The 13,340-nt window shown below is 37.0% G+C and overlaps 2 protein-coding genes across 3 annotated transcripts in view; both read right to left on the bottom strand.

The window, feature by feature from the left end:
- Positions 1 to 498: 498 nt before the first annotated feature.
- LOC129773327 (uncharacterized) lies at positions 499 to 1,801 on the bottom strand. Its single transcript, XM_055776929.1, has 2 exons — positions 1,515 to 1,801; positions 499 to 1,144 (listed from the first exon to the last, which is right to left on the bottom strand). Exons 1-2 carry the CDS (start codon positions 1,799 to 1,801, stop codon positions 499 to 501), a joined length of 933 nt encoding a protein of 310 aa, XP_055632904.1.
- Positions 1,802 to 5,104: 3,303 nt separating this feature from the next.
- The window catches only part of LOC129777069 (photoreceptor-specific nuclear receptor), a 92,121-nt gene continuing 83,885 nt past the window's right edge, over positions 5,105 to 13,340 (bottom strand). Inside the window, exons 8-11 of one of the 2 annotated variants that reach the window (XM_055783132.1) lie at positions 6,356 to 6,466; positions 6,142 to 6,291; positions 5,917 to 6,081; positions 5,105 to 5,854 (exon numbers count right to left, since the gene is read on the bottom strand). In XM_055783132.1, coding sequence (XP_055639107.1) covers positions 5,672 to 5,854; positions 5,917 to 6,081; positions 6,142 to 6,291; positions 6,356 to 6,466 — 609 coding nt within the window. In that variant the 3' untranslated portion in view covers positions 5,105 to 5,671. Of the gene's footprint in view, positions 5,855 to 5,916; positions 6,292 to 6,355; positions 6,467 to 13,340 lie in introns of both variants that reach the window. The other variant, XM_055783131.1, reaches the window with a different exon arrangement.

Here is a 13,340-nt window from a genome sequence, read left to right on the forward strand (position 1 = left end):
ACATTATCCTGCCGGGTGTTCGGGTTCGATTCCCGTTCTGGCCGGAGGATTTTTCGTCAAAGAAATTTCCTTCGACTTGCACTGTGGTCACGCGTATTCAAGAGCTTGCCCCTCGGAATACATTCAAGGCGTGTTATTTGGCTTAAGAAATCTCAACTAAGTATTTATAAATGACACTAGTTAATGCATACGTTGAGACGGCAAAAGTTCCACAGGGAATGTTAACGCCTTTTCACGATGCGGGACAATGCTGAATTTTTTTTCTTAGTTTCATCATCATACTTTGTCGAAAAAGGCTTTAGTGTAATTACCAGCTATATGGCACCCGCCATGTTTTTGGTTCAAACCGCGATTGACGCGTTGACGCCATTGAGCTTCGTTTACTAGTTTAGGGGAGCGTCAAATAATAGCTAATTTTCAGTCGGAATGAACGTTTTCAAAATTAAAATTAAGAATGAAAATTAGCTTTTCCATATCACATTAGTTATACATACATAATCAGTTGAGAGTCGTGGTGACTCGTGCTGTCTCAATTATTCGTCTACAATCTACTCGGTCCTGGGCCACTCGTCGCCAATTTCGTAAGCGTCCCGTCACCCGCAAGTCGGCTTCGATCTGGTCGAGCCACCTGGCACGTTGAGCACCTTTACTTCTGGTGCCGGCGGAGTCATTGAAGAGAACGGATTTCACTGCACTGTCGTCCGGCATCCTCGCAACATGTCCGGCCCACCGTAACCTCCCGACTTTCGCCAGGCGTACAATGGGAATCTCTCCAAGTAGTGCCTGTAGCTCGTGGTTCATACGTCTGCGCCACTCTCCGCTCTCCGTTTGTACTCCACCAAAAATAGTCCGCAGCACTTTCCGCTCAAAGACGGCCAGAGAGCGTATGTCCTCCGTGAGCAGCGTCACAGTCTCGAGTCCATAAAGGACCACTGGTCTTATTAAGGTTTTGTATACCGTTAGCTTTGTGCGACGCCCTATTCTCCTCGACCGAAGCGTCTTGCGGAGCGCAAAGTATGCACGATTTCCAGCTTGAATGCGTCGTTGGATCTCTTCCGGGGTATTGTTGTCGGCGGTGATCAGATATCCCAAGTACACGAATTCATCAACCACTTCCAGTTCATCGCCGTCCACTGTCACTGTCCTTGGGAGGCTCACTGTTTTCTCCTTTGAGCTTAATTAGTAGTCCCACCCTCCTGGCCTCCGCTTTTAGTCTGGCGTAGTTTGCCTCAGCCGTCCCAAAGTTTCTTGTTATTGAGTCAATATCATCTGCGAAATCTGGTCCGTAGTGGCGCGGGCCCCCATGAAACCCGCTTGGTACTGCCCTACGAAGCCTTTGGCTATCGGGGATAGACGACGTGTTAGAATCTGGAAGAGCACCTTGTAAGCAGCGTTAGTTAGCGTTATGCCACGGTAGTTGCCGCACTCGAACCGATCGTTTTATAGATGGGGCAAACAATACCCTCCATCCATTCTTCCGGTAATTTCTCCTCCTCCCAAATCCTGGATATTACCCAATGAAGTGCCGTTGCCAGTATATTTTTACCGTGTTCATATAGAGTTCAGCCGGAAGTCGGTCTTTTCCAGCGGCTCTATTTGCCTTCAGCAGCCCGATTTCTCGCTGGATCTCCTGGAGGTCGGGGGCTGGGACATCATTATCGTTTGAAGGCACTCCCAGGTAGATTTCCATTACGCCTCCATCTGTTATCTCGCCATTGAGGTGCTTATCGAAGAACTGCTGCCATCTCTCGACCACCTCGCGCTCGCTTGTAATCAGGTTTCCTTCCTCGTCCCTACACATTTCCAGATTCGGTATGAAGCTCTTACGAGATTGGTTCACCTTCTCATAGAATTTGCGCGTATCATTAGTCTGATTGACGCCATATGAGCCTTAATAAAAATATATATTTTGGATGAAAAAAAAAAAAATTAGTCTGAAATAGTTGTTCTAATTCGTCACGATCCCTGTCCTCCTGCTGGCGATTTTTTCGCCTCAGTATCGTGGTCAACTTATTCCGCGCTCGTCGATATTTGGCCAAATTCTCCCTCGTGGCAATGCTTAGATAGTTTTTCCGAGCTGTTTGGCTTCTCGGCATCGCTTGCTGGCACTCCCCGTCGAACCAGTCTTTTCTTGGGCTCGTAGTTTCCTCACCTAGGCAGAGCTAATCTTACTTATATCATATTAGTATTCTTTTCGAATTAAAAACATTTTTGTTTGCAGGTGGGGAAAAAGTCTCATACGAAAATTGTTTATGAAGACAACTTTATATTATAATGAAAAAGAATCAGCAACAATGTTGGAATTGTATAGCCATAAGGTTGAATGAAAGTCATAAATACGTGTCTCATGTAATTTAATAACATGATGTGAAAATTTTCATTCAAATATTAAAATTTAAAAACCGGCTTCGTGTCTTTTAATCTGATAGAGATTACACTAACGAGTTTGGGACCCAAATTATGGCCCTAATTTGAAGTCGCCACCAGACGTCGACACTATTTTTCTGTCATCGCGAATAACCAATTTACCACCATCTGACATATCGTGAAGTTGATGATGAACTTTTACATTAGAGAGATAGTGAGATAGGCGGTGACGGTAGGTAGAGTGAGATAGCGATAAGCATGCCATACTCCTGGTATTTACAAACAAGCTAAGACCGAAGGAGCCATTGGAAAATCACCGAACGCGTAGATTCAAGGCATTAACCCATTAACGACCAAGCTGTAAAAATTATTTTTTTTACGAAAGTCATTGGTGTAATTTCGATTATTGATGCCGAAGAAACCCCAATGTTCAAGAATTATGTTTTTCCCATCTTTCATTTTCCGGGAAATGACTGTTCGAAAAATCGAACATTGGCCGAAACCGCACTTTTTTTGCAAGCACAAACATACTGCGATCTGAAAATCAGTTCAAATATACGGTATTCAAATATACGGTATTCAGAAATGCATTAATTCTATATTCACGGACGAAAAAGCACAGGAGGATAGAGGTCTCTAAGTATAAACCAAGGCGCGTAGAAGTATATCCTAAGGTGGGCCAACTTGCTAAAACCACTCTTCAGCCATCTTGGAAGTCTACTGTGTTTTGTTTGTAAACAAAACACAATACGCTTGTGCCGGAGCTCGCTCGTGATCAGTCTGTCTCTTTCACGCTTCAAGAAAATAATTCCCCTTCCGCTTTCTTCCTCACCACTGCCTCACCATAGACCCGTCTTGGTATAAACTTAATTTAATCCACCTAAGGTGAGATGTGACATTTCTTATTTCATGTAATTTCAACTTATTACTTCTATTGTTGGCCGTGATGAAATGTCTATGCTTAAGAATTATTTCTTTCCAATTATCCATTTTCCAAAACCTGCGAAATACCAAAATGATGCGAAAAAACAATGTAGTCGAGGGTTGGGTGGTTACTATTCGGTCCGGTGGAAGAATATTTATACCAGCAATCTCATTAAAATCCTCGTTACATGTACTGATCATTTCCTCCGGGTCCTCCACACACGAAACTCTACGAGCCGCCAGTACCTAAGGTTAAGGATTTTCAATAATATTTACTGAATTAATTGATATTTGCAAACATTCACAAATGAAAATGCAAAAACAAATGAAAAATTTCCGTCTTCCAAAGTAAATAAACTAAAACGCGCTGCAGAGGTTAGATGTGTTGGTATAAAATCAGCAGAAAAAAATGTTCGTTATGGCCAACGTTCGAAAAGTTCACATAATTATGTATTTTATTGGGTTTTTCAACTGAAAGTAAGAACACCTTCCCTTCCAAACATACTTGCTTTATATCGAATTTATTGCCCAATAAAGTTATACAAAACTGAATGAACTTAAGAGTAAGTGGTAGCTAATAAATTAAGCTATCTTTTTGTGCAAAAACATTATCATATGGTAGCTGTCCAAAGACATGAAAAATTATCAAAGTTGCTGTTCGATTTTTCGAACGCTTGGCCTAAAATGGGTTAACTTGTCAAGTATTTTGATATTTTGCGATTGCGATTTGAATGTTTTTATAGTTTGTAAGTTATTTGTACAAATAATCATTTATTACACTTGATATTTACTGAATTTTATGTCTATTTATTTTGTTGAATATGATTAGAAAATATTTTTTTCTGTATTAAATAGTGACTTTCAACATTTTTGGCTGGTTTGTCACATTAATTGCATTTTTTGAAAGAATGTCGGGAGTGTGAACAGAACTCGTGACCTTTTGCGTGAGAGGTACCGATGTTACCACTACGTTAGATCGGCTCTGTGAGAGAATAATGTCAAGTTTACTCATTTAACTAACTGCAATGTTTTTAAATTGATAGTTATTCAGTAAGAAAAAAAAATAGAAATACGATTTTCGAAGAAATTTCGCTATAGGGGTCTGAGGTATAACTTAATTCTGAAAAAGGGTTCGCTTGCCCAAAATAGTTTGAGAACCCCTGGTCTAGATAAACTTATGGAAAACTAAGTATGCCAAGTTGCTTACTTAGGTATGATCTTCACGCCCAGAAAGTTTCATTAAGTTCTGAGAGGGTCATGCCAACATCTGGTCGAGTTGGCACGAAATCCGTCATATGATAAAATCGGATGAATCAATTCCCCATTTCGTTTACTGTTCATTGTCATTTATTCGGTATAACTGTACACATAATTTGATACACAGATGACTGCGTCGTTCGGCTAAAATATCATCAAATTCTAATTAAAAGTATTTGGTTTCAGTGGTACACTAATATGCTAGGGTTCGTTTGAAAGATCGTTCTTAAAGGTGCTTCTCGGGAAATACGTGCTAGCTGAGGACATATGTTACAATGTTTTACATGGATCTCTTTATTAGATTATGCTCATAAAGCTACGAAGTAGAAAGCATTAGTTAACAGCACCCTGATGCTCTGAAAGAATAGACGTGTTATCATGCAGATTTTCCTCTACATCATAATATATATATATATATATATATATATATATATATATATATATATATATATATATATATATATATATATACCAAATTTAATTATCTAACTGCTGCGAGTGAACGAACAATAACCGCTGAAATTTTATGGTTTAGAAACCGAGAAAGTGACACGCAAACGAGCTGTCCGGTGCAGAAGTTCGAAGTGGGACGAGATTGGAGAGAGCTGAAGCAGACGAGAGGGAAAAAAAGTATAGCGAAGCAAAATTCCACACGTGATGTGAAATGTGACCGCATGATAATTTACGCACGAGTTTACTAATGTGAAGTTTCGCCCCCAAATTGGAGGGGGGGTTGGAGTGAAACTACGAGCGCCAGTTAAGTTAGGTGGGTTGGAATGAGCCTGGCAGCCTCGAATCAGTTTTAATAGCTAAACTCGTTGTTGTTTTTCGATTAGTTCTGTTTTATGAACAAAATTGTGGTTCGGAACGGGGAACATAAAACGGAACACTCCAATAATTACGCAAATGATCCAAATTGGATGCACTTTTTTTCGTCTTTCCGACTCGTCTGTGCACAATAAAATTGACAAACGTCCCGAAAACGAAACGATAATTGGCGAGCTGTCTCCTATCCTATTGCGTTATGTGTGTGGGTGTGGATTTTTAACTATCTATACGTGTTTTAGACTAGTCTTACGCTATATTCACATATTTGGGCCAGTAATAAAGCAAATTTGTGCCGCTAATTTTTGTACATATCACAAAGAACCTTCTCCATCGGGGTGTTGCCGATCGTCTTCTGGAAGTAGATCGATTCGATTTTATGCGAGTTGATGATCCGCAGCAGCGGCAGCATCAGCAGTAGCCTTCCGAAACGCGCGATTTGACCCGGGAACTGGGTTCGAGAGTGTTGTGCCAACATGACCTGAAATGTTCATCATATGTTACAATGATTTATCGAGTACGAAACGAGGTAGCAATACGAACCTGCGCTTGGTCCTGAAGATTTTCAATCTGCACAGGATCTTTCAGCCCACGCGCTTCCGATCGGAAAAGCACAATCGCTTTCATACAAGCGAATTCGGCTGGATCTACCATTACGGATTTGAACCGACAGAGGGTGTCATTCAATACTCGTAAATCTTGCGCTAGCTGGAATAAGATAGACATCGTTTTAATATGCAAAACCGAAATATTGCGTACAAAACCCACCTGTCCAGGTTTGAAGATTCCCGAGTTGTTTACGCTCGAACAGTGTTCATTAAGTGAGAACAGTGTGCAGGCAGCGGTGTCAATAGGCATGCACCACTGGATGGCATTGAGAAGAAACAGTTCCGCCCACGATTCCTCCAGTAATATGACCTAGAAAATGGAACATTCATGTTAAATAGAGAGATAGAGAGACATTTCATTCCGATGAAGTTACCTGATCTCTGAAGGTTAAACTCGCGAAGCTGGGTAAATTCTTCGCCCACTTCACCGCCATAAACAGTAGCCTAGCGCTGGTTTCGTAAATCGTTTCTTGAAAGTTGAACATCTGTAACGGGATTTGCTTTATTAGAACTGTTCTAAAACTTGAAACAGAAATGCCAGGTCTATACAGGAATATCCAACGATCATCTGATTTGTGTTATTTTTAAGTTTCGCTTCAGAAACAAAGTGTAAACAGATTTTGTGGAAAGCGATGGCAGAACAGAGAGGAACACACGATTTCTAACATGCATGACGAAGAATTGTAAAACCGCGAAAGTCTTTTAACACGTTCGTCTATAGGAGGCCTTCATTACTGCGACCTTTAGTTTGATCTATTGTATCTTTAGGGTGATGGCTTTAGTTTTAATCTGTACGCAAGAAATCAGCCACACTCGGGATAGCTTCAATAGAATAGAAATGTTGTGGGCTCGAGAATTTTTTTTTATGTAATAGCGCAGTTCAATCAGTTCAAAAAATGCAAATAAAAAATGTCTATGTCAGAGCATCTTTCAAAGTGCATCTACTACCGAAATAATACTCATTTGATAAAGTCAGATCAACACTTCCGAAGCTAAAGTCTTTTTGTAAGTATAAATAAGGCCTTCATATCGTCTACCTACTTCGATGATTTTTCTAAACGCTTTGTTTGGATGATTTTCAAAATTCCAAAAATTGGAATTCCAAATCCCAATTCCAAAAATTACAACTGCTCACAATATTTTGATGAAATGAAATGAAATTATATCGAGCAACAAATATTTGATGGAGGCGATCTGGCGTAGTGGTAACATCCATGCCTCTCACGCTAAAGGTCACGAGTACAATTCTCACTTCCGACATTCTTCCAAAAATGGAAGTAAAAGTGACGAACCAGCCAAATGAGTTGAAAGTCACTATAACACAGATAAAAAAAAACAAATATTTGAGGGAAAAATTGTAAACTTATGACCTGGTATGCTAAAAGTATCTCAAAATTCACTTTCTGGATTTACATTTTTTTCTTTCCTTCAGAAAACCTTAGAAAATTTAATAACGAACAGGGTGAACAATCCCATTGAGAGATTAAAAACGCTTTCATGGAAAAGGAAATAACAAATGATGACAGGCCTAACGAACATGAATATTGTGGTTCCACTGTAGAACGAATAAGATTTATTAAGGTAAATTTTCAAAACTAGCAGGAATAAGACACCGAATACTTAGTTAGTTGTTTTTAAAACATAATTCATGGTCATTAATTAGAATAATAACAAATGTCGCAGTCTTCTACATGTCTGGAGCACCATTGTTGTTTCTGGCATTTTTAGACCCACCGACTGAAAAGTAGTTTCGAGATGTTGACAAATTATATCTTGGACAGCCTTCGCGGCTTTTCTTGTCAAGCAAACGACGATATCGATTGATATATTGTACCAGAAACTCACAGTGGTTAGAGATTGGTTGATTGGTTAATCGATATACTTCTGTCTTGTTTAATATTGTAAAGTCGTAAAACAGGTTGTCGGCTACCTTAAAAAACCTTGAAAATCAGGGAATTCAAACATTGTTAAGGAAAATCAGGGAATATCAGGGAACTTCGTCACCAATCTGGAAAAAATAAAACTCCGCTAATTAGAATTTTGATTAACGCAATGATTAGAATGTTAAAGATACCAAAACAAAGCATTAGACTAGTTTGACTCTCTAGGTTGTTCAGTATATATTGTTTGTTTTTGCCTGTAAGTGAACATAATCTATCTCAAGGGTAAACAGCGCAGAAAAAGACGGCTTTTACATTCGCGCTGCTTTAGCTGGCATTTGGCAGAGATGTGCCCAGAAGCAGAAATAGAGGTACGGTATAATCATAAAGTGGTTTGGCATTCTTCCCCGACTGTCAACTGGAGCGAAAGTATGAAGTTGTTGCAATTTTCATCGTATTTATAAAAATGGTTTCTGTTACAGAAAATATTACTATTATATGTAGCATAGGAAGCACAATTTTTGGAAAGGATAGGTTTGTGAAACTTTTTTTTACCAAAATAGTCTTCTGTCTCTCGTGTGGAAACCCCAACGGTTTATGCTGTATGACAAATTTATGATGCTATGCTTAACTTTGGATAGCATCAATAAAAATGTCGAGATAGTTAATTCAACGAGTTCGAAATTTTCATTTCAAATGCTGTACAGTGCGGACTCGATTATATACAGTTTTGGATTTCACCGTTTCACCGTATATAATCGAATCCTGTATGTAATCGAGTCAAAAAAAAAATTTTAATCGTTTTTTTGCATATATTTTTCGTTTTTTGTATATAAAAGAAGAATTTAATTTTTGATTCATCCCCTTGAATTCACAAATACCTTTCTCATATAGAAAACCCGATTTCTTTCAGGAGGTGATAGTGGATCATATATGATGAAAAAAATCCTTCTACGCATATGTGCGAATTTCAACAATGACAGAGTTATAGAACCATTTGTTTAATTCTGACTCTGTTGCCTCAAACTGGTGCTACATGAAAAAAATTACGCTACAGAAGACGATTCCGTTGATTCCATTAGAAAGATGAGAAAATTTAGTACAGGATATAGTTCTGAAACATCTAAATAAGTGAATTTAAATAATATTTTGAAAGTGATAAATATCAAAGTTAGTAGTTTTTAATGGGTTATTATTAATTTTATCCCAAAAATTCATATTAACTTTGATTGTTTCTATCAATCAAATTAAAGCTCTCTAACCGCTCTACAATTTGTTCTTTGACATTTAACTTCTATCTATCTTAATTTTTCAGCAATATCGATATAAACAATTCCTGGTGAAAATTCAAGCAATATCTTCAAAAATGACGATTTTGACCCCACTGTACACATAGAAGCCACCTAAATTCCATCTTAACATTGAAAGGTAATAGCTTTTCGTGAAATAAGTCATATTTGAAATATAAAAAAATGCTTTTTTCAAACTGTATATAATCGAATCACATATAATCGTGTCTGTATATAATCGAGTCCGACCTGTATTGATAAATCCATTTTTTAAAATCTTTTACGACACTTCTCTGTCATCGTTTAGCTCAATCAAAAATCACAAACAATTCATTTGTTGGAAGATATCGACAGACGTTCTCAAATTTCATTGTTTAAATAACTAAAAGTTTTAGGAACTACAGTTAAAGTACTAGCAGAGAATTTTATTACTACTCTACATCTGGAATTTTTCTGAAATATTACTGGAAAATCAGGGAATATCAGGGAACTTTCTCTCGGATTTTGAGTCGACATCCTGTAAAAAAAATGTTGCCCTTAAAATTATCACAAATCAATTCCATTTTTTTTCCGAAATGTCTCAATTGATAATACGAATGGAACTCGAATAATGGAATGGTCATTTTGTAGAAAAAATACAAATTTTTCGAGAAAAAATCTTGAAAAAGTTTTTGTTAGAAAAACTTTTATGCCTTAAATATGCACATGTTGCGATGTATGGAAGAGTTGTAGGGCACATATTCATCTACCACTAACTTCGTCCAGCCCAAAATTTATTTTCCGTTACTTGGAATAAATATTTGATACAGAAAATATGATAAAATGAAAACTGCACTAAATCGGACGATTCCTTTCTCGAGTTTTGCTGTTATCAACACATTCGGCGATCCATTTTTATTTATATAGCTAGAAGACGATATAGCAATGCGTTTTATCACATTAAAATCTATTTCCACTTTCGAACGAAGATCAATTTTGTTAGCGCAAACATCAAATGGACTAACAACTTGTCAATATGTAATTGTAGAACATATGCGAATTGAATTTTCGAATTTTTCCATTTTCCTTCAGAGTTTTCCGAAAATTTTCAATCATGTTTCGTTGGAATTGGAGTTGGAGTGTCGAATTACCATAATAATCGTTTATCGATCCTTAAAACCTCTATATACTAAGTTTGATTCCATTTGTTTGATGAGTTCTCGAGTTATTCAGCATCCCCCTCTCACCTCTTTAGAGAGGGGAAAGGAGCGTCAAACCACCATAAAAACATTTATTGCTCCCCAAAACCTCCATATGAAAGTTTTGGTTCAATTTGCTTGATTAGTTCTCGAGTTATGCAAGACCCCGGCCCCCCTCCCTCTGAAACCTCCACATGCAAAATTTTGGTTCCGTTTGCTTGATTGATTCTCTAGTAATGCAGTCAAACCACCACAGAAACATTTATTGTGTTCTAAAACGTCCACATGGCTAATTTGGTTTTGTTTGCTTGATTAGTTTTTGAGTTATGCAGAAATTTATCGATCGGTTCAGTAGTTTCTGAGTCCATAATAATCAGACAGACAGACAGACAGAAATCCATTTTTGCATATATAGATTTGTCTTTGAGGCAGAAATTTTAAAAAATTAATGTGTCCGGCATTTTTTTATTAAAATGTGAGGGGTTGTATCTTGGACACAACCGCATATTTTAGACGTAGAACTGCGCAATTATATTATGTCATCCAATTATATTATGCAATCCACTTGTTATTATTTTAGAATGCATCGAAATTTTTGTAATAGATTATGTTCTTTGTTACTGATAAATTTGATGAACGTCCTTTTACGCTTGACATGATGCCTAGGACTACCAAAATATGTGAACGGAAAAATGATCAAACGATCATTGTATTTTACATTTTCCTCTGAAAGTATTGCACATCCCACGTTTACGTAGTTCTCGAACTGCGGAAGGTCATTCACCTCTAGTATCTGAAATGATAATTTTCTCAGGCTTCTCAGTTTAAAAGTACGTTTTAGGGAAACATATTCTGGTCTGCACAACGACAAGCGAGTACAAAGGTACTCAACACCAAAAAATACCCCTGACTTGCTTGTATTAGCAAAGTGGATTCCCCAGGCGCATTAATTTTGAAGTCCGTATTAGGGAAACTCAGCTCAGTTGGAAAAAATACCCCCGACTTGCATGTTTTGACAAAGCGGATTCCCCCAGGTACATTGATTTAGAAGTCCGTGTTAGGGAAACACAGCTCGGTGGGAACAAAAATACCCTCGACTTGCATGTATATTTGCAAAGCGGGTTTCCTCAGGTACATCGATTTTGAAATCTGTGTTGGGGAAACCGTAAATCGGACCAATCAAAACTTGGCAGTTAGGGCGTTTAGATAACGCTTGACATTTTACAGTTATTCAATTGTTCATCTCATCAAATATTACATTTTATTAATTGTGATAGACGCGTAGAAATATTTCCTATCGAAAGATGCAAACATCTTTCCGATCTGTTAGGAAATGTTCGAGTTATAAGCATTCGAAATACGGGTAGGGTTTATTCTGAGAACCCAGCCAGAACATATACACCAGGTTTTAGCAGGTCATAATGGATCATAACCTTTTGATCCCACCAAATACAGAGCATTGCTTTGGATCTGTGGATATTCAGCTTCAGCGTTGATGTTTCTGGTTGGCCAGCTTTACATGCAATCTCTTGCGTTTTGCATTGTCGTATTGAATCCTTTTTCGTCCCCGGTAACGATTTTATTGAAAAGGCTTCATTTTGTGCCGTTCAAGCAACATTTCGGATGTGCAAAATCGCCATTCGACATCTCGCACTTTAAATTCGTTTGGAACATAATTTCCTTGCTTTTGGATATATCCTGCGGCTTTGAGTCGTTTAGCAATAACTTGTTGAGTTACTCCCAAAGATTTTGATAGCTCTGTTTGCGTTTGGTACGAATCTTGATCGTGTAATGCATCTAATTTTCCGCCTTCAAACTTTCTCGCTTTATGTCTTTAACATTGAGATCCCCATTTTTATTAAATCTTCCAAACCATTCCCCACAAAATCTATCCTATGGTGCAAAGTCATCATAAACTTCCACAAGCATTTGATGGAGAAAATTTTCCCGCAAATGATGCACTTTCAAAATTGTACGTTGTATCGAAGCTTAGTTCGATATAACTTACTCGATATAACGTACCCTCGTTATAACGTACCCTCGATATAACGTCACTCGATATAACGTACATTTTACCTCGATATAACGTACACACTTCCGAAGAGTAAAGGAAAAAAAAAATTTTTTTCTGATAGCACAATGAATTATTTGTATTGTGATGCTAAAACAAGTTTTGTACCTTCAATCAATCCCGAAATACAGCTGGTTTTGTGATTCCGGATTCTAAATGAATCAAGCTTTAATCAACAGTACGAAGGGAAACATCATGAGAAAAGCTGGCTTCGTCTTCTGATTGAAGTTATTCATTAACTTGACTAAAACAGCAACACAATAATGTATTATAGACTACGTTTGTGAGTACTACATTATGCTTCGATATAACGTACAATTCGATACAACGTACAATTTTGAAAGTAAAATGTACGTTATATCGAAGTTTACCTGTATTACTTTATTGTGAGGCTGTTCGGGTAGAGTTACTAAAAAATGATAACAAAATTCAACCAGAAGGTGAAGCCAACCATTCTCATGATGTTTCCCTTCATACTGTTGATTGAGGATAAATTGGTAAAATAACCGCTTATTTGTTAAAAAAAAGCTTTTTCTCTGTAACAGTGCCCTTTTTCCGATGTATGAGAGTCTTGTGGGTTGTTGTATGGACTATTCATATAATTTTCGTTCAGAATTAACAGAATATTCTATATTTATAACTATATTTTTATTTGACTATATTTTTCAGAAAAATTAATTTCAATTTACGAAATAATTTTTTTTACCGTAATTTTTATAAATTTTGTTTGTATTTTTTTTATTAAAGATTAAATTATTTTCTATATTTCATTCTATATTTTAAAGATATTTTTTTCGAAAAAAATTAACAGAATTATACAACTATATTTTTCAGAAAAATTAATTTCAATTTACGAAATAATTTTTTTTACCGTAATTTTTATAAATTTTGTTTGTATTTTTTTTATTAAAGATTAAATTATTTTCTATATTTCATTCTAT

Source organism: Toxorhynchites rutilus, chromosome 3 (genome assembly GCF_029784135.1).
Source record: "Toxorhynchites rutilus septentrionalis strain SRP chromosome 3, ASM2978413v1, whole genome shotgun sequence".
NCBI classification, from domain to species: domain Eukaryota; kingdom Metazoa; phylum Arthropoda; class Insecta; order Diptera; family Culicidae; genus Toxorhynchites; species Toxorhynchites rutilus.